This window comes from Mobula hypostoma, chromosome 13, assembly GCF_963921235.1.
Source record: "Mobula hypostoma chromosome 13, sMobHyp1.1, whole genome shotgun sequence".
Lineage (NCBI taxonomy): Eukaryota > Metazoa > Chordata > Chondrichthyes > Myliobatiformes > Myliobatidae > Mobula > Mobula hypostoma.
Genome location: NC_086109.1, coordinates 65,057,093 through 65,083,121, shown reverse-complemented (window position 1 = coordinate 65,083,121; position 26,029 = coordinate 65,057,093). Strand labels below are relative to the sequence as shown.

Below are 26,029 nucleotides of genomic sequence, written 5' to 3'. Positions count from 1 at the left end.
ATAGTTGCTTTGTGGTCAGATAGGTTCCCATTTCCATTTTATATGACTTCACGACTCTGAATACTCCTTTGCTGCCACTTTGGTCAGCTGGGAGTTGGAATCCAAGGACAGGAGGCTGACGGTCTACAGCAGGCATTTCCAACCTGGGTTCCACGGACCCTTCAGTTAATTGTCGTGGTCCATGGCGTAAACGAGGTTCAGAACCCTTGCTCTCTTCAGTTTTCTTTCACAAAATGATAAAGATAAGTACTTAGCAAAATTGTAAAGTTTGATTTTCATTTGATACTGATGTGCATATTATATAGAAGTTACAACTATAATTAGCAATATATAGCTATAATAATGGCAACTAATTGTGGTTGTCCGTCATACCAGTTTGGTCTTGCACCTTCAATTCACCACTGTCCTATTTTCATATATCATTTCTATTCTTATATATCTTTATGTTCATTTCTTTTAATGCTGTTCTTTGGATTAACATTTAAGTACTTATCAGGTGTTTGCATAATTTGAAGGAAGGTAAATGATACAAGATCAATTAAGTGCACCTTTTATTTTCTGTACCTCCAATCATTTGGGGTGATTCTGACTCTCAGCTCTTCAGAAACCACTAAACTAGCACAGAGTTCATTGACAGACAGTGGAATAATTTGAAAGGCAATTCCCTTAATCACAAGAGAGAGTTAATAAAGCATAGTATGCTGTGTACCTAAATTTCCTTCAGTGTTTGCATCTGCTTAGGAAAATCAGTGTAAGGTACCAAGAACCACTTTCTGGAGCTGGTGCATGCAATCCAGTTGGGTGGTAGTGCTGCAAACTGTATATAAATTTGTACACATGTCATCTACAAGTGGCCCCACTTGGTGCTGTGTTGTGTTCAGTCCCCTCTAATTACTGATGAGACCTGAAACCAAGAGACAGAACCAAGCTGGAACTTGAAATAAACCTTTGTCCAGTAAAACCACTACAAAAATGTCAACGTTCAATAGTACATCCCAAAGCATGACTGGTAATTGTCCGTGGTGTCTGACAATGACAGGAAACCTGTGCGGGAGAGTTGTTAAAGTGGAAAGGCCACTGCACTGGGGTTGTTCCACTCCCTTAACCTCAGAAGTCCAGGTCCAGCGGTCCAAACAAGCGTCACAAACTGGGGTCTTTCTTGGTTGCAGTGGATGACCATGACGTCTCTATGCCTTTCGTTCTCTATGGAGAGTTACAGTTCCGCCTTCCTGACCGTTGGTTCTCAGTGTAGATCTCTTCTGCCCAGTCTGCTGGGGCTAATTTCACATGCTGGGACAGGCATGTCCTTATCCCGCCAGGGTATGAGGCCACTGGCTGCCCTCATCTGGTTTAACCCACTTGTTTAAGTGGTGTACTGGGGTGTGGCTGTTGTGACGTGCATAAAGTTACTTGGAGCCACGGGTGGGAGCTGAGTGGAAACCAAAGGTCAATGAGCTGTCCCAAAGTGGACATGGCAAACACCTTTGCCAGAGGTGCTACCCCTCCCTAGACACCCCATACATCCCAAAGCATGACTACTTAAATGATTTATCCAAAGAACTTTCGAGATGTGATATGAACAATGACCAATCAGTGAAAGTCAGCCTGGGATTCGTTGTCAGCTGAGCAAAAGGCATTGGATATTTTAGCTCACCGTAACATATTTTGTGGCAGGTCCTCAGGCAGGGATCTGCCTGAGGATCCCAGAGCATCCTGATAGCTTTTGGACTTACCCACAGCCTTTGAATAGATTCTGAATATCAAACAGCTCAAAAAGATTAAAGCAGTTGAAAAAGATTTTAATTGGTTTCAAAATTGAATTTATTAAAAGCACATGTAATATAAATCAATGAAAAGTTGGAGTCACAGAGATCAGCTTGGATAAAGGCCCTTCAGCTCATTGAGTCTATGCTGAGCATTAATCAGCCATATAGAAACTCCTAAATTAATCCCACTTTCTACACTCTCAACTCTCTTATCAACTCCAGTCCTCCCCACCCACCCTGATTCTGACACTCACCTACACACTGGGGTTAATTAATCTATGAACCTGAATGTCTCTATGATGTTGGAGGAAACTGGCTCACCCAGAGGAAACCCACCTGACCATGGGAAGATTGTACCAACTCTGCACTTGAGGTCAGGATTGAACCCAAGGCACGCGAGGCAGTGGCTCTATTAACTGCACCTCTGAGGTGCTGTCAAAGTTCCAAAATAAAGGTTAAGGAAAAGAATAAACTACTTTCCTGTGCTTAACTCTCCAACGATCCGTAACCCCATTCACTGCAGTGCAAACAGCAGCCATCCCAAATATGAAGTTAGTGGTCCCTTGCGTAGATTTGTGTTCAATTAGTTTTCTGAGTACAGTTGTGGAAGTCTGAGACTAACTCACTGATGAAAAGGATCTCACTGTTTGTTTACTATGGAATTGCCCATAACTACAAGTCAGGAGTATAAATCCAAGGGCAGAGGGTAAACTCAAGTGGGGGTTAAAGATTTAGTTGAAAGGAAATTGAATTGAGAGAAATTCACAAGAATTTTAAGAGGCTCATCTTTAAAAAGCTAATTCTTATAATCTGACAATAATTAAAATTGAGGGAATGAGACTTAAGTTATTAGAAAGCACCCTTATAGTGCCAGTGAGATTGCTTGGCCTCTATTTTAGATCTCCTGTGTCATTAAAAAAGCGTTTAACCTGGATGGACAAGCCAGAGATTTCTCAGATCATTTTGAACCATTCATTGAAGAACTGGAATTTTCAATGTATTTTAAATGGAAGCCAGATGGTACAACGTCATTTTTAGGCTGTAAGACCATAAGATATCCAGTAGGAGCAGAATTAGGCCATTTGGCTCATCGAGTCTGCTTCAGTTATGGCTGACCCAGTTTTCCTCTCAGCCCCAGTCTCCTGCCTTCTCCCCATATCCTTTCATGCCCTGACCAATCAAGAATCTATCAACCTCTGCCTTAAGTCTACGTACAGACTTGGCCTCCACAGCTGCCTGTGGCAATGAATTCCATAGAATTCCATTTTCGAAATGGTATTGAAGAAATATTGCATCCAAGAAAGAAACTTATAGATTTCTGCATTTAATTTCAAATGCATTAAAGCCAAAGGTTACCACTTAATTTCCACATAAAAATACATGACTCCTATTACAATACTTAAAGCTAAGTATTGAAATAGGTGCCAGTAAGAGGTCAGACTGCTCTGTTAAAGTCGTGATGTGCACAGATCAAGAGGAGCAATACACTACCACTTGATTTGAATATTTAGTAGTAAATTAACAATGTGCAGTAGCACATTTATGTTCAGAAATAAATACCAAATACTGAAACAACCAAAGCAATATTTTGGTTCTTGAGACACAATTATTAGAGCAAAGCTGGAATATAAATCGCATCGTAGGTGCCTTTGAAGAAAAGTTAGCAATGTGCGTGATTTGGAACATTGAAGGGCACCAAGGAATAGCTATGGCAGTGCAGATTGAATAATATGAGTCGATAAATTGATGCCGTGTATCGCTTCTATATCCTCAGTCAGTGAGTTAGTATTTCTTGGTCTTTACATCAAAAGGAGCTGAAGTGATCTTTTGCTTGAAACTATTATTATATATTCATTCATGTGAATTATGGGAATGTGGATGTGTTTCAAGAGGTGCATTCAAGAAATTGGTAATGAGTGCTTTATTAACCACTGCAGTCTTTCTGCTAAAGGTTCTTCCACAATGCTGCTGAGATGACAGTATTTGGCTCTTGGTGAGAATGGTGATAAATTTTAGTGTCAGGATGATGTGTAAACTTGAAGGGGATCATACAACTGGTGCTGTTTGAAACCCTTCTCATTAACTTCAGTTTTACTAGAGCTCCTTGATAAAATAAATGATCAAATCTGCATTGATATCAAGGGCAGTCAGTAATCTTTCTGCACATTCATTCATTTGGCCATCTTTGGACAAGGATCTGAGGACTGGATCCGAGTAATTACTTATAACACTTTGTTGCCAGAGGTAGTGTTTTTTTTCTCTCAGCCTGATTATATCACATTCAAAAGTCATGTCGCCTTTATAGATGGCCTCTTAAATATCCCAGGAGGATAATACTTTTGACACATTACACCATACATGATTTTTAGAAGCATTTTTCTTGTATACTGTATAATGTCAGAAGATGGTGAAATATGTACAATTGGAGAAGAGGGGTATGAAACCATTCATAAATCTGTTCAGAAATTAAAAAGCTAAGGATGCCTTGAGATTGGAAGGATGATCTGATGGAGAAGTATGGAATTGATTCCTGTCTAAAATGTTTAAAGCCAATAAACACTTCTGAAAAGAGCTCCAAATATGTGTAATTAGAAGTCTATGCAGCTGAGGATTGATAAGTCCAGTTTAGGATGAAAAATGACACAAGCAACGTGAGTGTTTGGAATATTAGACACAGTGAGCCTGAGAACATCAGTGGTGAATAATTATGCGCTGCAAGGAAAGATATTTATGAATTTGCCTTTGAAAATTCAGTTTTGAGTAAGACCATATGAAATGGATCAGGTTATTCCTCACTGAAAAGCTTTCCTAGTGGAAAATTTATGACTCTGACATTTGGGGGAATGTTTAAGTGTTCACCCACTGAGAATTACCTGGCTCACTCTAAATGTGGAGTAGAAAATGGCAGGCTCTGTGCCAGCAACTTTTCCATCCGCTCTTCAAGCAAGCCAGTATCTTGTCATGGATGAAAATTGCTGAACCTATCTTTAAATCAAATGGAAAACTGATGTCATGATTTTTGTTTGTATCCTGCTTATTTCACCTATTACTACAAGGGTTTTGTTTTCTATTATTAAGTTGGTCGCAAACTTATGCAATTTTCTTCTCAATTTTCCAGACGTCAAGGATTACCCGCTCAGATGAGGATAAGGATTCTGGCTGGGATGCTTGGGGATCCTGGAGTGACTGTTCCAGAACCTGTGGTGGAGGAGCCTCCTATTCTTTAAGACGATGCTTAAATGGCAGGTGAGAACAAAATAGTTAAATTGGAGAGGTTTTGAGTAATATCTCTTAGTACGTCTGAAGGATTGCTTTAAAAGCTTCATGTGCATTCATCTATTGTGAAAGAAGTATGGATGTTATGTTGGCAAAAAGCCAGCCAGTGATACATCGCAGTCTACCAATGACTGCTGAGTAAATTGCTAGTTGGCCTGTTTGCTTTAGTGAAAGTTGAGACAAAAAATATTCTTCGATCTCGGGACTTCATTGCTCTTCCTCAAAGAAGAACAGTTATTGCTAGTACGAACAAACAAATTTAATCAATTAGTGCCATGTTTTTCTGTACCACCTGTTTCAATTTATGTGGAAAAAGAAGAATGGTGTCTCCCTTTTTTTGTTGCATTTCGTCCATGTGTATAATGTATTAGTGCATGGAAAAGTTCACATACGCGCTAGTGTCCAACAATGTGCAATGCATGTCTGGATGCAACTTATGCAGTTTTTTGTGATATCCTTTATGTGTGCCCTTGACATGTGTGACAAAGCTGGGGATTGCATTAACTGTGAAGCCTGCTTCTCTGGATTTCAAAGCCTGAACAGGTTTCTACCTGTTGTTGTGGATGTAGTTAGGTGTCCTGAGAGCTACTCACTTGTCTAAATTGTCTTTGGAACCATCACTGTCACCAGGTTCGGATATGGCCTAAGTGTGGAGTGAGAGACACTGAAGCAGGTCGATAGTTCACAGACTTTAATGCAAACAGTATTAAAAGGAAAAGAAAACAATAAACGCTGGACCAAACAGGGCCATTAACTAAAACTCTCAAATGGAAAATGAAACCTACACTGTGGCTGAAAAGAACAACTAAGAATAAAATGAATACGGCCTGTCTTCAGAGTCAGTTGACTTGACAGTCCAATTTCTCAGGCTAGGCAGAATGCAAACAGGCAGCGAAGCGTTGCTGTGTCCGTGTCCAAGTCTCGACAAACACTACGATGGAATGAATGTAGTTAAATACTATGACAATGAAATAATAATTAGCTGACACATGCATATTCACGAGCGCAATTGCCATATCTACTGCGCTGCTGAATCTGTGGTTGTGACGCATCACACTCCTCCTCAGGCTAATTCTCCCATACAGCCCATACTAGTCACTCTAAGCCTCACCCATCACATCCTCTGATGTGTCTACCCTTTCCTCCTGACTGGCTGTTGTTGCCTGCCCTTTCTCACCAATGCCCAACAACTCATCACCAATTCAATGTACTCATCATTTATTTTTTGCATAGTCTGGCCTGCTAAGAGTGTTTCACAGACCTATGACTCGCAACAAATTACAGACAAAGATGTTTCATGTTATAATCTGCACTTAACCTGCTCCTTCAGGTGACCTGCTCTCATCTTTTCAGACAAATTCCCTTTCTTCCATCTACTTGTGGAGGACATTTCACAAACCCCTCAAATTGACAGGATCAGGGAATTTGATGAAGCTAGACAAGGTCATATTGCTGTTTTTGCTGAAGATGGCGGCGTGACGCAGCATGCGTGGCCACTCTGAAATGATATCGTACTCGTAAGTAGGATGCCGTGCACAATCCTAATTTGATGGAGACAGACGTGAGAAGCATGGAGGAACATCAGGAGAAACTTCTGAAATGCCCGCTTCACTGCCGCTGCTACTGTGCGATCGAGAATCTCCGGAGGGGAAGGCTCCAAATCCTCGGCTTTGCCTATTGCCTGTTGCCGGGGCCGGGGTCGAAGTGCTCGGCAGAGGTGGTGCTCGGTGCTTGGTGTTGGAGGCTTGAAGTTTTCGGACGGACTCAAGAGTCGGCCGTGGTCGGGTGCTTCCAGGGTGCTGCATCGGCACGTTTGTGGTGCTGGAAGCTCATGGCAGGGAGGGTTGTTTTCTTCCTTCTACCGTCTGCGTGAGATGGTGGGACTTTCGAGAGACTTTGAGACTTTTTTTTTACCGTGCCCATGGTCTGTTCTTTATCAAATTACGGTATTGTTTTGCACTGTTGTAACTATATGTTATAATTATGTGGTTTTTGTCAGTCTTTTTAGTCTTGGTTTGTCTTGTGTTTCTGTGATATCATTCTGGAGGAATATTCTATAATTTCTTAATGCATGCATTACTAAATGACAATAAAAGAGGACTGCATGTCCTCATAATCTAATCTAATCTATTCATCCCTCTCCCAATCTTCTGTGCTGCCTAAAGTAGCTTTTCTCTCTCTTTCCCAGTTATGATAAGGGGTCTCTGAGTTGCAATGTTAATTTTGTTTCTCTCCATGTACGCTGACTTACCTGCTGCTTGTGTCCGGCATTTTCTGTTTTGTATTTCAGATTTCCAGCATTTGTGTTTTATTTTGATTTTCAATATGATTTAACGGCCTGATCCCCCACCTTCAGCCCTCTCTCCTCACTCTAGACTCTACTGTTGGTCTTGAAATAACCTGACCCCCTTCACGCACTGAAGACTGGTTATGAGGGCAGAGCAAAAGACTTGCCTGTTGTAATTCCGAGGCTGAAACAGTGAGTCAGGTGCAGAAACAAAAGAGTTGGTAGACCATGATGTTGTAATTGTTTAGTGTTTCAACTTAATTTTAGGGCTAATTCATCGTGTTGCTAAAATAAATGACAAGAGGAATCAAGCTATTTTATGGCGCATACTACAGCCATTTTGGCAAACTGTTGCAGGGAAATTTCTCCCTGCTTTTAAGTATGACAGTGTGGCGGCAGGCATAGACCCAACATACTTGAATTGGTTTGGCTCTGGAAGTTTGGATGGAGTTCTGGAATGCCATTAGTGTGCAAGTGGAACTTAATAATACAGAATACAGTACCCAGAAGAACAGAAAGGAATTGTATTTAACCTAATTAAAGGTGCAGGGTGCAGATTCTCCATTACAGCTTGCCAATGTGGCTGTGTAATTTTAAAAAAATTAAATGGTCTGGTTCTTCTAAATGTTGTTCCCAGTCATGCAATCATAAAAGCACTGGATTTCTTCCCATTGGCCGAAGAGTTGTCACCCCCTCCCCACCAATCACAGAGGGGGTTCCATCCATCCAGAGGCACGGTGGGTAGGATCTCCACCATGTGACAATCCCAAGAAAAATGCAGAGACAGCAAAAGCCGCAACATGACTTTATCCAGCTTCATTAAATTCTCTGCTCCTGTCAATTAGAGGGGTTTGTGAAATGCCCTCCACAAATTTAGCTGCCTATACAAGTTCATCTCCATCATATATACCTCACAATTTGAGGGATCTGGGTTCAGTCCTGACCTCTGGTGTTTCAGTATGCACTTTGCAATTTATCCTTGTGTGAACTTCCTTTAGGAGCTCTGGTTCCTTCCCACAAACCAGAGAGGTGCAGATTAGTTAGCTAATTGGAAATTGTAAATTGTTTTTAGAATATGGCTTAGTAAGAGAATCTGGAAGTAGTTGATGGAAAGGAGATGAGAATAAAATGGAATTCATAAAAATAGGTTCACGATGGTATGGACATTGAGCTAAAGGGCCAGTTTCTATGCTTCTTGAGCGTGCTCCATAATGGCATGCAAATGACCAAGCTATGAGGTCTACAACAGAGACGGTCATAGTGAAGACGGTTGTCAAACAAGGCTGGATTATTGTCTGAACATCTCATTCACCCACGTTCTTCCATCTCAGCTCCAACAAACTTCCTATGGGGTTACACCTAATCCTCAGAACCTGTGGCAACAACAATGAAGAACCAAGCGTAACCAAACCTCATTACTTGGGCTGCAGTATGTTGGCAACACTTACAGTTGTGCACTCCGGCAAGCTGAGCTCCAACCCATTTTTGGATTGTTTCATTTACTTAACCATTAAGCACCCTTGTTAAATAACTTTGTGATTATAGTCAATGAACGTTGAGCTGCTGTTCTTCCATTTTAAGATAAATGTTTGTCCATACTAATTTTTTGATTATTTACCCAAACTTAATTTTTTGATTGAAGCAATTTGGAAGAATCGTTTCTGGAGTTAAGGTTATTGGATTTACAGGCTGCTGAAAAAACCCAGTGTCTCAGATAAAGTCAGAACTGAACAAGGTCAAATTATTCTTAAGACTCCAAAATTATCATTGGACTTTTCCTCAGCATTAGCAGGAGCACCACATACTGTACATGTCCAAAGATATCATTGGCATCTTTTAGCAGAAAGGCTTTGCAATACTGTAAAGGTTGGAGGGGGTTAGCAGGTCAGAGACTAACTCAGGGGGAATGGAGAAAGGTCCTGGTTTTACACTAACTTGCTTTAAATCTGGGCCATGCTGAGTAACAGGCAGCAGCGCATCCTCTTCTGTGATAAAGAAGAACTCTTGATCTCTCAATCTATCTCAATCATGGCCTTTGTGTCTTAATTATCTACCTGTTCTTTCCCTGTAACTGTAACACTATATTCTGCATTCTGTTATTGTTTTTGCTTTCATATTACCTCAATGTACCTGTGATTGTGTTACAAGGGTTACGCTCAACTAACAGTAATGATCAGTAAGGCACAAAGAGAATCTGTATTTACTGACAGGTTCCTGTATTGGTTCAGTTCACAAGCATGTGAATTTATACAACTGAATACCTGAATGAAATCCCATTAGATTCCCTTGACCCTCCATGAAAACTCAAAGATGTGAAAAGGTCATACCAGGGGAGAAAAGTCTACGCTGGCCAGGCATTCTTCATGATCCCAATGTAATCACCACTGTTCCATTGTGGGATCATCCACTTCTCTGATTGTTGATCCCCAGAGTTGCCATTGCCTATGCTCCCAAAATTCTCTGTTCTTATTCTTCTCCTCATCTGATTATTCTATGACGTTTCAATTTCGTTGGCTCAAGCTGACTGACCTGTGTCAGCTTCCGAATGGAAATGGCCTAGGGCTACAGGTGGTGTTGCTTTACGGCTCTCCCCTCAGCCTTGAGCCACAGGTGATTTCTTTGTTTCTTTCCAATTCGGACAGATGCAATCTAGCCTAATTAGGTCAGCCAAACACTGGGCACAGCCAGCCAGATACCAGGCAGTTCCTTCTGCAAATGATAAATACAAGAAATTCTTGCGGATGCTGGAAATCCAAAGCACAACACACAAAATACTGGAGGAACTCAGCAGGTCAGGCAATGAAAATGAACAAGCAGTTGTCATTTCCAGCCAAGGCTCTTTATCAGGACTGGAAAAGAATGGGGAAGACACTAGAATAAAAAGGTGGGGCGATGGAAGTATGATAGCTGGAAGGTGATAGGTGTAGCCGTGCAGGCGGGAAAAGTAAAGGACTGGAGAGGAAGAAATCTGATAGGAGAGGAGAGTGGACCATAGGAGAAAGGGAAGGAGGAAGGGCACCGGGCGAGGTCTTAGTCATGTGAGAAGAGGCAAGAGGCCAGAGTGGGAAATAGAAGAAGGGAGGAAAGGGAAGGAAAAAAGAACCTGAAGGAGAAATCCATCAGGTTGGAGGCTACTGAGATGGACTATAAGGTGTTGTTCCTCCACTCTGAGGATGGCCTCATTATGGAACACTCCTCATTCAAAGTTTTTAAACTTTCTGATTCCCACGGCTACCTTGACTGTGCTTCCTCCCACACTTTTTTCTGTAAAAATGTTTTTCCGTTTTTGCATTTCCTTCCTCTCTCACACCTCTGTTCTCAGGATGAGGCTTTTCTTTCCAGGTCATCAGAGATTACCTCTTTCTTTGAAGAATGGGGTTTCCCTTCTCCCCCATTGATGCTACCTTCACATGCATATTCTCCATTTCCTGGGCATCCACGCTCACTCCATCTTCCCGCCACCTTAACAGTGATAGCGTACCTCTTGTCCTTACCTACTGCTCCATGAGCATCCTCTTCCAACACATCATTTCTGCAACTTCTTCCATCTCCAAAAAGATCCAACCACCAAGCACATCTTTACCTATCCCCAGTTTCAGCTTTCTTCAGGGATCACTTCCTCTGTGATTCCCTTGCCCATTTGTCCCTCCTCAGTAATCTCCCTCACAGCATTCAACACCCACTCAAGTGGCCCAAGTGTTACACCATTCACCTCCTCCCTCACCTTCATTTAGGGCCTGAAACAGTCCTTCTAGTTGAGGTAACACTTCATGTGCAAATCTTCTGGGGCCATCTATTGTATCTGGTACTCCTAGCGTGGCCTCCTCTGCACTGGTGAGATCTGTTCTAAATTGGGTGACCGCTTCGTGGAGCACTTCCACTCCATTTGCCAAAACTAAAACTTCCAGGTGGCCAGAGATTTTAATTCTAAATCCCATTCCAGTTCTGACATGTCTGTCCATGGTGTCCTCTTGTGCCTCAATGAGTCTGCCCTCAGGATGGAGGAGCAACATCTGGGTAGCCTTCAACCTGAAAGCATTGCTTTCTCCTTCCGGTCCCAAGGTACAAACTGACACAAAGTAAGTAAGAATACATGACTTATTCCCTTCACCTTTGCCATGCCCCCGCACTCCTGTGACTAGTTGCCACAGTAAATGCACAACACAGAATACAAAGCAAACAGAGAACAGATACATGGTTCCCACACCTATCTTGTACCAAGTTGCTGAGTTGAACTATGCAATGAGGAAAAAAATGGGCATATATTTAAAATGCATGGCACAATATGTTCATCTGCTTTGTATATTATGCTGAAGTTATTGACTGCGTTCCTTGCAAACCCCAGTGATGCTGCATGTGTACAGCATTTGTACAATATTGCTGGAAGTACTGTAGAAATCCCATTCTAAATCCTCAGTGGTAGGAATAGATACATTATTGCTCTGTCATTGCCAGGTTTCATCAAGAGCTCCTCGTGATATATCATGGTCTCCCAAGTTTATGCAGAGAGATTCCATGAAATTCTCAAAGGATATTTCTGTGCATTTTAAGGAAAAACAATTATGGTGAGATAGAACTTATCAGAAAGCTAACAAGAAACTGAAAAACGCAAGAGGTGAATGCCATCTTTCTGTGATGTAAAATTCATTGTGACATCTTCGTGGTAGCTCCTAAAATGTGCAACATCAGTTGCTGTGGCTGGCTGAATCAGGCACAATAATTGTCTCTTTCTTTAAAAATGTGTGGACTAGTTATAGGTGGGTGCACTAAAACTTAACACAATCATTGGTGGTTTCGCTGCAACAGTTCTGATTTTGTGTGATGCAGACTGATTTCAAATGGTTTGATTTAATATCAGAGATGTATATAGTATACAACCTGAAATTCTTACTCTTTGCAGAGACACCTACAAAACAATAAAAAACCCCAAAGGATGAATGATAATATCAGAACCCTCCAGCCCTTCTCCCACACACAAGCAGCAGAAAACCACCCCCCCCCCACTATGCAAACAATAGCAAAAGCCCCCAGAAACCTTGATCTAGAGTCCTTCAAAAACTACAGTACATAACCCAGGTCTTTGGCATCTTACGAGGAAATCTGCAGATGCTGGAAGTTCAAGCAACACACATCAAAGTTGCTGGTGAACGCAGCAGGCCAGGCAGCATCTCTAGGAAGAGGTACAGTTGACGTTTCGGGCCGAGACCCTTCGTCAGGACAGAAACAGGCTTTCTCTCACCAGTGAGAGCAGGAGATCAGCAGCTCGCTGTTCTGATATTAGAACCTTCCGCATCGCTTCTCCAAGCCCTCCAACTCGGACTGACAGGCTCTCAGCCGAGAAAGAGGTATCGCTCGAGTACAGGGGCCTCCTTCCAACAGCAGCGCCCACTACCTGCTCGCCCAATCTTTTAGCCTCCCAAGACGCTTCAGCCAATGAAGTCGGCAAGGAACTGGGTTGTCCATGGGGCTGCATTCTGAAGGCTTATGTTTTCCAGGCTGCTTCTGGAGGTATCGAAATCCCAGGCCACACGGCTGGTGTGGAAATCTACCTCTTGTAGAGAACCATAGTTTGAAATGTAGATCATAAGCTCCAACAGAATCCCAGCCCCTTGAAAAGAAAAGGAAGACATAAGAAAGGAAGAATAAGGTGCTTCGTGGACGATCTGGAAGAAGTCACCTGTGTCTACAAAAACCTCTGGCACCATCTTTCCTAGTTTCTCCCACATGATGGTGGCATGCCTATGAAATTAACAATAAATACGACCATATTTTAAAAAAACAACTTTTGTGTTTCATTTTCAGTATGAGAATAGCCAGCATGGCACACTTATCTTAGCACAATCATTGGTGGTTTCTGGTTGGCTGCTGATGACTAGTGGCGTTCTGCAAGGATTGGAGTTGGGTCCACTACTTTTCATTGCTTATGTCAGCGATGTGCATGATGGTACAGCTGGCATTGTGGCCAAGTTTGTGGATGATAAAAATATTGGTAGAGGGGCAGGTAATGTGGGGGAAGCAGGGCGTCTGCAGAAGGACTTTGACAGATTAGCATGGGGAAAGAAGTGGCAGATGGAATACAATACAGAAGAATACACATTGACTTCGGATCTTTGCGGGAATAGGAACCACTTTTGGGGTTTCATAACTGGCCATTGTTTGGCACACCAAGGGCTCGGCCTAAGAGTCCAGCTTGGCTTTGGGGGCCTAGGATCTCGGGGCTCTGGAGACGGGCAGATTGAAGGTGGGTGTCACGGCAGGCCACCCGTGTGTCGTCGGGGGAGTCGGAATATCTATGGCTGTGTGTCCAGAGACTCAAGATCTGAGCACAGTGCTTGAAAAAAGTGACGCAATGAACTTTTAACATCGGAAGCCAGCAAGTTGCTTGTTATGTCTCCCTGCTCGCTGTGAAAACAGAGACACCCCTTTCTCCCTTATTAGGGAGAGAGCGAGCCTGTGATATGTCGAATGCCGGGTGAACAATGTAGTTTTTGGAGTAACTGCAAGTCTGTGTTTTTACTGTTACTTTGTTCACACTTGATGCTCGGTGGCGGGTGCCGATGTTTTTTTACCGGTGGGGGGAGGGTGGATCGTTGCTTGCTGCCACTTATGTGCAAGAGGGAGAAGAGCTGTGGGCGACTTTGGGGTTCTAACATTTAACTGTCATTCATTCTTTGGGGCACTCCTCTGTTTTTGTGGATGGTTGTGAAGAAAAAGCATTTCAGGATGTATATTGTATACACTTCTCTGACATTAAATCTACATTTGAAACCTTTGAATATGGTCATGCACTTTAGTGGAAGGAATGAAAGCAGAGCAACACACACAAAGTGCTGGAGGAACTCAGCAGGCCAGGCAACATCTATGGAAAAGAGTACAGTCGACATTTCGGGCCGAGACCCTTCGGCGGTCTGGAGGAAAAGACTGAGTAGATTTAAAAAGTGGGGAGAAGAGAGAGAGAAACACAAGGTGATTGGTGAAACCTGAAGGGGGAGGGATGAAGTAAAGAACTGGAAAGTTGATTGGTGAAAGAGATGCAGGGCTGGAGAAGGGGGAATCTGATAGGAGAGGACAGAAGGTCATGGAAGACAGGAAAGGGGAGGAGCACCAGAGAGAGGCGATGGGCAGGTAAGGATATAAGATGAGAGAGGGAAAAGGGGATGGGGAATGGTAAGGGGCAGGGGGGATCAATACTGGAAGTTTGAGAAATCGATGTTCATGCCATCAGGTTGGAGGCCACCCAGATGGAATATAAGATGTTGTTCCTCCAACCTAAGTGTGGTCTCATCATGGCAGTGGAGAAGGCGATGAACAGACGTATTGGAATGGGAATGGGAAGTGGAATTAAAATTGGTGACCACTGGGAGATCCCACTTTTTCTGGCAGACGGAGCGTAGGTGCTCGGTAAAGTGGTCTCCCAATCTACGTCGGGTCTCGTGTCACCTTATCTAAGAAAAGGTTTGCTGGCATTGGAGGGGGTTCAGAGAAGGTTTACAAGAATGATCACAGGAATGTAAGGATTAATGTATGAGGAGAGTTTGCCTAGTATCACAATAAGTCAACTGCAGATGCCATTTCATTTACTCTTCATTCATCTCTGAAACATCAGGACAAAGGAATTGGCTACATCAGCAGGTTCTTCATTGATTACATCGCCTCAAAACTAATCACTAAGTTCCTCAATACCTCCCTTGGAACTAGATCCTTAATTTCCTCACTTGGACCCCAGTCTGTACAGATTGTTAACAATATCTCCTCCACGATCACCATAAGCAGAATTGTATCACAAGGTTGGGTGATTAGCCTCCTGCTCTACTCATATTATACCTATAATTGTGTGGCTAACTACAGCTCCAATGCCATATTTAAGTTTGTTATCAACACCATTGTTGTTGGCCAAATCAAAGGGGATGACAAATTGGCATTTCGAAGGGAGATTGAAAATCTGGTTGAATAGTGCCGCACCAATCTCTCACTCAACGTCAGCAAAACCAAAGTGCTGATTATTGACTACAGGAGAAAGAATCCAGAGGACTTTAGCCAGTCCTCATTAGTGGATCAGAGATGGAGAGGGTCAGTAACCTTAAATTCCTTGGTGTTACCATATCACAGGATCTGACCTAGCACCAGCATGTTAGTGTCATCACAAGTGCAGTACAACAGCACCTCTACTTTCTAAGAAGTTTGCATAGATTCAGCCTGTCAGCTAAAACATTGATAAACTTCTGAAGATGCGCAGTGGAGAGCATCACTGCATGGTATGGAAACACCAGTTCCCATGAATGGAAAACTCCAAAGAAAGTGGTAGGATAGCAGTGTGCTTGGACGTAGTGGCTTCTACAGAGTCAACCAAAGGAGCTGTTGTACTTTTAAATGTAATTTTTATGATTGCAAAAGTCTGCTGGACATTAAGAAGATAAAGTACTGCAGGTCTACCTCATCAGTGACGTGCTCGTTGACAGGAATACTGAAGGATCTGGACTTGGTGTGGACTGTGATGTTGCCTGCAACAGGAAGGCGAAGGAGTTGTGCAGTCCAGCAGCGAGTAATTGTCTTAGTCGCATTTCTTAGGATCGCAAGACCCTCTTGGACATTGGTGGTGTGGCATGCTGAAAATCCAATTCATTGGTTTATTGGTCAATGGCTGCTTGTCCTTGGTCGTAGGCGAGGACGAAGCCTCAAACTGCGATGTTGCCTGTTTGCAGCCACCCAGGGGGAGGGGTTGGAGTCAGGTACTCCAACGGAGTGCCTGAGGCGGTATGGCACGGCATTCATGCTGGAGTTGGTGCTGCCTCCTAGTGTTCGCTCTGTAGAGGACAAGTTGTATTGTGTCAGACTGTAGATTGCTGCAACATTCATGGACTCAGGGACTTGGACAATCGACTTTTTTATGTGACTGTATTTTGCTGCTATCTGAAACATACATGCTATCTTATATGCGCTATATGAGCCTTATGATGTGTATGACTGGTGGTTCTGTATTTTGCACCTTGCTCCCAGACTAATTCTGTTTCATTTGGCTGTGATGATGGATGTTCATGTATGGTTGAATGACAATTAAACTTCAATTTGAACTTGGAAGTGGTGGAAACAGCCCAGCTTAGCATGGCACAAGGAGGGATGCCACAAGAAAGTTGCATCCATCATCAAGGATTCCCATCATCTAGGCCATGCACTCTTTTTGCTACTACCATTGGGCATGAGGTACAGGAGCCTTGGGTCCCATGCCACCAAGTTCAGGAACAATTATTATCCTACAAGCATCTAGCTCCTAAACCAGTGTGGATAACTTCTCACCTCAACGTTGAACTGACTCCACATCCCTATTGACTCAGTTTCAAGGATTTTACAACTCAAGTTCTCAGTACTTTTTAGTTACTTTTTTATTATTTGTGTGATTTGCCTGATTTTGCACATAGGTTGTTTGTGGATACTGCTCGCTTCTGATGTAATAATATAACTTTATAGCAATAAATCTTGTAAAGACTATTCATTTGGTTAGATCTTCTAGAAAAGGATGAACCGCATTGAAATGACCAGTGATTACTTAGTTCTCTGTTGTAATAACCCCACAGTGGAAAAGCCAGTGGTAAATGCCTCTGTGCATACACCTAAAGTTTCACCCCATTTAAACTGCTAATTCAGTTACAGACATCTCCCTCTTTATTTATTTGGATAAGTTCAGGAACCAAGACTACTCTATGGTTTACTTAGAGGGAGAATGATTAGTTACATCAGTCTGTAAATCAGGATGTTTGATCATAAGCCAAGGGAAAAGAAAAGCCAATATCTGAACATTTTGCTGGGTCCCCCTGACTTCCACCCATTTACCAAGCAATTCAATGTTTTAACAGTTCTGCAGGAAAATTGCAAAACCAGATGGTAAAACTAAGGTTTTGGTGTTGAGGTTCCAATTTATATTTTTTTTGCATCTCACTTTGATACATTGCCATTTGTCAGACCTTTCCTGCAGTTTCTGCTCTTGGATTAGCTGCCTCCTAGGTGTTACCTGGAGTGCAAGGAATTCAAACATCAACAGTGTACTAGTATCTGCTCAGCTGTCAATTGCCATCCTCTTAACATCCCTTGCACTTTGCAAGGTCACTGGTGGCAGCATCACTTGGAGCTCTTGTAGATCTCTCAGACAATAAATCAGAGGAAAAAAGATGGTCACTTTCTGATCTTAATCTTTGCATGTGATTTTAATCTAACTTTAAAGAATGAGGAGGGTGTTTTTATTGAAACCTGCAGGATCCTCAGGGGATGTGGCAGGGTAGTTGTCAACATGATTCCAGCCATGAGAGAATCTTGAGTGAAGTGACAGTGACAAGATGATGGGTAGGTCATTTAAAACTGAAGAGACAAGGAATTGTTTCTAGCAGAGGGCGGAAAATCTCCTGAATTCTCTTGCTTGGAAAGTTGTGAAGGCTAAATTTTAGAGGTATTTAAAGAGGAACTATGTAAATTTGAGTGTGTCCTGACAAGCTGCATCTCCATCTGATATGGAGCACCAGAGCATTGGATCAGAAGATTCCTCAAAAGACTGTGAGAACAGTCAAGAAGATCAGAGAGGTCTCCCTGCCATGCATCAGGGACATGTATTAGGAGCACCGTTTATGCAGGGCTCTTAGTACTAGCAAGGAATCCATCCATCCATCCAGCATCCTCTGACATTATACCATCACGCAGGAGACTCCAATACATAAAGACAAGAACGGTCAGGATGGGAAACAGCTTCTTCCCTCAGGCCATTGGGCTTCTGAACTCCCTGTTGCATCACCTTTGAAGTGTCACCAGATAATTTGTACTGTATCCTATAATATTTAATTTATACACTTTACTTCATCTATGTGTAATTCATTTGTAGATTTAATTCTTACTTTTCTAAGTTACTGTGTGTTATATTTGTGTTATTGTGTCCTACTGTGTTTTACACCCTGATCCAGAGAAACGTTGTCTCATTTGTCATGTGCTGTATACAGTTAAATGGCAAATAAACTTGACTTGACTTGAAATCGGTGAAAAATTGGAGAATTAGTGCTAAGGGCACAGAATAGGAGATGAAACCTGAGGCCAATCAATAATGATCATGTTTGATAGGTGGAACAAGTTGAGAGACCAAGTGCCCTACTCCTCTTTCTATATGTTTTTAAAAGGTGGAATTAAACTACTATAGATACAAATCACTTCTAGAAACTTCATTTTCTTTTGAAAAGCAACAGGCAACAAAAAATATTTGTTTGTCAGATCTTGGCCATTTCTTAGAATGACCTTTAACTGGATGTAAAAGATCACATGGCACAATTTCATGATACCAGAAAGTAGTTATTTCTCCAGCAAAGTTACTGAGGCTGTTAATCTAATTGCAGAAACACTGCTTTTTCTGGGACATCGCTTTCTACAATTTGGCTGCTGTCCTTCCTGCCTCACCACAGTGATTATACATTAAAGATAATACTTGTAAAATGCTATGACATGTGCCAGGGTTGTAAAGGGTGGGATATAAATGCAGTTCTGTTTTCTTGCTTCAGTGTGACTTGGTTCAAAGAGAAAGTGAAATGTTTGTACATCTTTAGCCTTTTTCTTGCTGTCCTCCTGCCAACAGACCAAGGCAAATACATCAACGTTTATTAAATTCACAGAACTGTATATATTATAATCAGTTGTTTGAATTTGCTTACAATAAACAAACCAAGCTTGATAATTGTTATGTTCAGCTTGCCAAGTGGTACAATCAAGTTGTAAACTTCGGGTATTTTGGAACTAAATCATGACGTTTAAAAGCTTATCTCTTTCTTTTTTAAGTCTAGCAATATTTTGTTTTACAGAGCACAATATGGAGATTTACAGGTCAATCGCTTTTGCATTTGTGTTTATTCTCAGTTGTGGAGGTCTTGTTTAAATGTGACATAAAAACAGGCAGAATAAAGATGTCAAAACAGTGGAAGCCTATGGTAGGTTTTAAATTAATTGGACTTGTAAAGTAGGAAGGTAATTCATTAATATGAGCATTTGTGAGCCTTGGCTTCCAGTTAACAGCAGTTCCAGATGAACACATGCCTGGAGCATTGCAAATGTTCCACTTGTTCTCCATTTGGAAACATTACAGACGAATCTATGTTATTCTCTAATTACGCACTTAATTGAATTCAGTGCTTAAATAGAGTTAATGTGCTGCAATTTGCACCGGAAAATAGCTCAAATTATGTAGGTAAATAAGATAATTAAGTCAGTGTGAAATATAGCTAATAGATCTGCGTAATGAAGAACTGATGTATGATTCTTCTCCCATGGGGCCCACATCCCTTCTTGGCTTCATGCCTGCTCACTAATCATTGGTTCCCCATTTTCCAAATTCTTTAACTTGCTCCCACCAATGAATTGTTGATTGAGATCCAAAAAGTCACCTTTACACATAAGAGCAAAAGAATGTGCAGGCATCACATCAGGCAATATCTCTGGAAAGAGAAACAGTTGATGACCTTCCATGATCTTCATCAGCATTAAATCCTGATAATATAGTTTAGATTGTAATTTCTTTTGGTTTATATTGGACGGTTGACTGACTGAATAAATAACCCATGATTTGAATTTGCTAAAATTGACTTTTTGTTGAATTTTATAAAATTCTTGATGCTGCCAAACAATTTCTTGGAAAATTAGTTATGCCTTGATCATAATTCTGCTATAATATTTTTAAAACTGAGTCACTGTATAACTTGAACTCAGTTGCACCTGTCAAGATTTTGGCTGTTTGTTTGGCGAGCAGTGGTGACAGCAGATTGAATGAAGTCCACATTACAGCACGCTCACTTTCCTTGCTGGAGGGCAACATGTGACGGTAAGCTGACACCGAAAAGAACAAGAAAATTAAAAATTGACAAACGAGCTAAAAGAAAACAGAGAACAGAATTCATTTTTACTCATTTAAGTGTGTTCTATGAGTAATTGTGCTGATTTTGCTGTGTTGAAAATTTGTGTCATTCTAGATTGGGTCATCAGATTCTGTTACAAATTGTGGCTTGGACTGATTCTTGGGCAGAGCAGGTGATGTCCAAATTTGTTTGTTATTTGCTCTCCAGTCACTTCTCCCAGCATTACTCAGGGCACAGTTACCTGCTGGAAGCCTGTTTCTTTCAACTTCATTGTGGCTGTGTTCAACATGTGGACTGTTTCCGCCCAGGACACTGCTTGCATTCACAGATTTTGACAGGCAGTGATACTCCACACCCAAGTGTACCTCTGGTCAAAGCTGACATTGTTATTGAATTTTCATGAATGCTTTATGACCTATCAAGAAAGGACATTAAAGGATTAAAACACAGGTGTATATTCAAACACATGTAAAAATAATACATAAGTGTATAAACTGACATAAGTAAATTTACCCAGAGTTTTTTTTTATCCTTTCTTTCAAACACTTTAATTGCGGCTTGGCTACAGAAGACAGGGGGTGGTGGTGGGGAGATGTTAATCGATCTGGAGGTCTGTGACCAGTTGTGTTCCAGCAGGATCAAAGCTATGATATAAAATGTACAGGTATAAAATGTAAAAGAAAAGTAGACAGTAAATGACAGGGACTTAGGAACACTGATATTAGGAGACATCTTAGTGTACATGTCCATAGCTTCATGAAAGTGACAATACAAAGAGATAGGGGTTGTAAAGAAGGCTTGCAGTGTAGAAAAGTGACCTCATGGTAAAAGGCAGAGGGTTAGTGGAAGTTTGTTTTCAGATTGGAAGCCTGTGTGCTACAGTGATTTGTGCTGGGTCCGTTACCAGTTCTCTATATTACCTAGTTATACGTTGGTGGTATAGTGGACAAGCAAGATGGTTATCTAAGGTTACAAAAGAATCATGTTATCACGTTCAGAGATGGCCCAAGTGCAGAGTGAGAGACACTGAAGCAGGTCAATAATTCTCAAATGGAAAACGAAGCCTGCATTACAGCTGAAAGGAACATCTAAAGATTAAGCGAATACTGCTAGTCTTCAGAATCAGTTGACTCGAAAGTCCAATTTCACAGGGAAGGCTGAATGCAAAGCAGGCAGCGAAGCGTTGCTGTGCTCTGTCCAAATCTTGACAAGCACTATGACGACAAGTATGGAGTTAAATACTGTCATGATTAAGTAATAATTAGCTGACACGTGCAAATTCACAAGCACAATTGCTGTATGTACTGTGCTGCCGAATCTGTGGTTGTGACAAATCAAGATCAACTGGGAAGGTGGGATAGGGAATGAAAGATGCACCTTAACTTGGGCAAGAGTGAGTATTATATTTTAGAATGTTAAACCAGGGCAGGACTTGTACAGTGAATGGAAGTGCCCTGGAAGGTATTGTAGTACATTTGGATCTAGCAGTACAAGTATGTAGTTGCCTGAAAGTGGCAGCGAGAGGTGAAAAGGGCATTTGGTAAATTGTCTTCATCAGTAGGGGCAGTGAGTATAGAAGTTGGGATGTCTTGTTCTGGTAGTACATGATGTTGGTGAGACTACACACGGAATATATTGTATGCAGTTCTGGTCAGCTAGCTATAGGCAATGTATCACTAAGTTCGAACAGGTGCAGAAAAGATTTGCAGGGATGATGCTGATACTGGAGAGCTCGAGTTATCAGGATAGACTGGATGGCTTGGGGCTTTTTTCTCAAAGCATCAGAAGCTGAGAGGTGACCTTATTAAGGCAGAGAAATAGTCTAGGGAGCCAAAACTGGAGCGCATAGATTTAAAATGAGGGGGAAAGATTTAAAGAGGCTCTAAGGGGCAATGTTTTAAATATAAAAGATAGTGGGTATGTGGAACAAGCTATCAGAGGAAGTGGTAGGTGGATACATTTAGAACGTTTAAAAGACATTTTGACAGGTGCGAGGATAGGGAAGATTTAAAGGGATATAGCCTAAACACAGGCAAATGGAATTTACTGAGATAGGCAACTTGGTATGCATGCACAGGTTAGGCAGAAAGGCTGTTTCTGTGTTATGTTACTCTTGCCTTCATCAGTCGGTATATTAAGTGTGAAAGTCAGGAAGTTATGATTATTAAACTTTGGTTCGGCCACATTTGGAGTATTGTTTGCAGGTTTGGGTACCAGCTATAGTAAGGCTTTGGATAGGGTACAGAAAAGATATTGCCTGGGTTAGAGAGTATTTGCAGTAAGGAGAAGTTGGACAAATATGGATTGTTTTCTCTGGAGTGTGAGTGTCAGTGATGAGCATTGAATTGAAGTATACAAAATTATGAGAGGCATGGTTAGTTTAGATATTTAGAGTTATTTTCCCTGAATGGAAATGTCAAATACTAGAAGGGATAGATTAAAGGTGAGAAGGGGAAACATTTAAAGGAGTTGGTGTATTATTATCACATGTACCAAGATACAGTGAAAAGCTTGCCTTGCATACAGTTCATACAGATCACATCATTGCACAGTGCACTGAGGTAGAACAAGGTCAGGTGTGTAAAAAGGGCCTGTAGAATCATTGGAGACCCAAGTCATCCCAACCACAATCTATTCCAGCTGCTACCATCCAGGAGGCGGTACCACAGCATAAGAGCCAGGACCAACAGGCTCCGGGACAGCTTCTTCCACCAGGCCATCAGACTGATGAACTCACACCGATATCAGTGTACTCTATATTACGTTGACTGTTCTATTTATTATAAATTACTATGATTGCACATTGCACATTTAGATGGAGACACAACGTAAAGGTTTTTACTCCTCATGTATGTGAAGGATGTAAGAAATAAAGTCAATTGAATACAAGGTGAAACAATAACCATACAGAATAAAGTGTAACAGCCATAGAGAATGTGCAGTGCACGTAAACAATAAGCTGCAAGATCATAACAAAGTAGATTGTAAAGTCAAAAGTCAACTTATTGTATAGGGAACTATTATATAGTTTTTTTAACAGCAGGGTAGAAGCTTATGTTGAGCCTGGCATTTGTATCTTCTGCCCAATCGGAGAGGGAGAAAAGAGTATGTCCTGGGTGGGTGGGAGTTTTATGCAGTGTCAACTATTGTGCCCAGTGTTTGATTTTCATTGGTTTGGGAGTATAGTATCTGACTCAAAGGATGCAGAGAGCGGGGAATGTACTTCTTGAGGTGAAGTACATGTAAGTGAAGAGGGCAAAATTGAAGTGGTCACCTAAAACTAAACAAGGTTCCACTTCACATGCCCCCCTGCTTACCATGCAGAGTGTGCCTATGGGAAGTGGCTTTCTCGTCAGATGAAGCACGTTCTTCGGTGCTGGTGCTTTTTTGAAGCTGCTGTACAGTAATAAGATCAGAATCAATTTGCAAACCTGCAGGCCACTATGGGACTCAAGACTACACCCAGTTACAGATAGCTTCCACTAGGATATGAGTTGTTAAGATCCCTGTGTGTCATTTTACAGGGATTTGTTCTGGGGAATGTTACAGGCAACCAGTGTAGCACATAACTTTTTGTTTGAATTTCTCAGAATATTAAGTATGGACCCCAGTGAAACACTCAGGACAATGCCTCTTTAGAGAATGTTGACTCTAATTTGAGGCGTTTCAAAAGCTATTAGGTAGTCCAGTGCACATAACTGGATATGCTGAAGGACTGAGTAGTTACGTGTTCTGGGAAACAGGCAGAGAAAAGGAGTTAAGGTCAGATTGATTAGGATGAGCCATGTAGAATGGAGCTGATTGTCCACTCCTCATCCTGTTTTCTTGTATTCTTGTGACACGATAACATGCAACCATCCTCCAGCCACAGTGGATCTTCTTTCTGAATACTGACTTTAGTGATTATAAAATCCATGAAGAAGATTAGGCAGCTGTCGATCCCAGGAGATCACGAGTTTGTGCCTCTGGTGGACTGGGTTATGCAGCGTCTGCTGTGACTGGAGTCCAATGCAGGAGTCCTTGCCACACTGTGTGTAGCAGAATGCTGAGGCAGTTCTGACCTCTTGGGCGGCTTGGGCACAGGGCTTTCGGTGGGGTCTCTTTCCCTCTGCTTGCTACATCAGAGTGGTCTTATACCTCAAGAGACCCTTTTTCACCTCCTGCTTCCAGGCACACCTGTCTGAGGCGAGTGACTGCCACGTGTTGGTGCTGATACCAAAGGCCTTGAGGTCGCGCTTGCAGGTGTCCTTGTAGTGCAGCTGGGGTCTTCCCGTTGGCCCCTTTCCAGTCTCCTGCTCCCCAAAGAGAAGGTCCTTCGGAATGCGTCCATTTGCCATGCGCAAGACGTGGCCTAGCCTGCGCATACGCCTCTGTTTGAGGAAGGTAAACATGGAGGTGGCGCCTGTTCTCTCACGCACTGTGTTGTTGATAATCTTGTCTTCCCAGATGTTAGCGAGTATACGTCTGAGGCAGCGTATATGGAAAGCGTTGAGTCGCTGCTCTTGTTTTGTGCACAGGGTCCAAATTTCACTGGTGTAGAGAAAAGTGCTCAGCACGCAGGCTGTGTACACCTGGACTTTGGTGTTCATGGTGAGTCCTTTGCTGGCCCGGACTCCCTTAGTCAACCTTGAGAAGGTCGTGGCTGCTTTTCTGATGCACTTGTTGATCTCAGTTTTGAGTGACTGGCTATCTCAGATTGCGGAGCCCGGTTATGTGAGTTTGTGGACGACTTCTAGCTCATAATCCATAATATTAATGAATGGCTTGTTGTCAGTGTCTTGCCCCATGACCTGTGTCTTCTTCAGGCTGATAGTCAGGACGAACTCTCTGCAGGCTTCCGCAAAGTGGGTCATCTGATCTTGTAGCTCCTGCTGTGAGTGAGTTGTCACAGCTGCGTCATCGGCAAACAGGAAGCCGCTGAGGAGCCTTTTCTGCACTTCGGTCCTCGCTCTGAGTCTTGACAGTCTGAAGAGGTGTCCATCTGATCTTGAATGGAGTTAAATGCCCTCAGTGGCCTCTCCAAAGGCAGACTTGAGCAGGACTGCAAAGAAGATGCCGAACAGCGTCAGAGCAAAGACACACCCCTATTTTACCCTGCTGAAGATGTTAAAGCACTCTGATATGGAGCCGTTGAACACTATGGTCCCCTTCATGCTGTCATGAAACAACCTGATGATACTGAGTAGGACTGGGGGACACCCAATCTTGACAAGGATCTCTAAGAGGCCCATTCTGCTCACAAGGTGGAATGCCTTATAGTAAGATCAATGGAGATGATGTAGAGTGGTTTCTGCTGTTCTCTGCGCTTTTCTTGCAGTTGCCAGAGGGAGAAGATCACATTGATTGTGGACCGCTCAACTCTGAGCCCACACTGAGACTTGGGATAGACCCTGTCTGTGAGCAGCAGGAGCCTCTTCAAGGCAATTCGAGCTGAAAGGTTCCCCACCATGCTGAGAAGAGAGATGCTACGATATCTATTACAGTTGCTCCTGTCGCCTTTGTTCTTGTAGAGAGTGACGATGTTTGCATTCCTCCTATCTTGAGGTGCACTGCATTCTAGGAGTACTGTGTTCATTTCTGGTCACCTCACTACGGGAAGAATGTGGATACTATAGAGAGAGAGTGTTCCATTAGTCTTCTAATTATTCCAAGTGATATCTCACAGTCTCACCCGCCTTCCTAATTCATTTTATCGTTCTTCCTCCCAAAGTGAGTAGTCTCATATTTCCCCACACCATTCTTTATCTGCCAATTTCTTGCCCACTAACTTATGTCCCGTTGCAGCTCAGTATCCTCTGCACATTAGTCTTTGGATCATCAGCAAATTT

At 42.2% G+C, this 26,029-nt stretch overlaps 1 protein-coding gene across 3 annotated transcripts in view; it reads left to right on the top strand.

Moving 5' to 3' along the window:
• Positions 1-26,029, top strand: part of adamtsl3 (ADAMTS-like 3) — a 760,337-nt gene that overhangs the window by 323,969 nt on the left and 410,339 nt on the right. For all 3 annotated transcript variants that reach the window (XM_063065855.1, XM_063065856.1, XM_063065857.1), the window contains one exon: positions 4,885-5,012. In XM_063065855.1, coding sequence (XP_062921925.1) covers positions 4,885-5,012 — 128 coding nt within the window. The remainder of the gene's footprint in view (positions 1-4,884; positions 5,013-26,029) is intronic.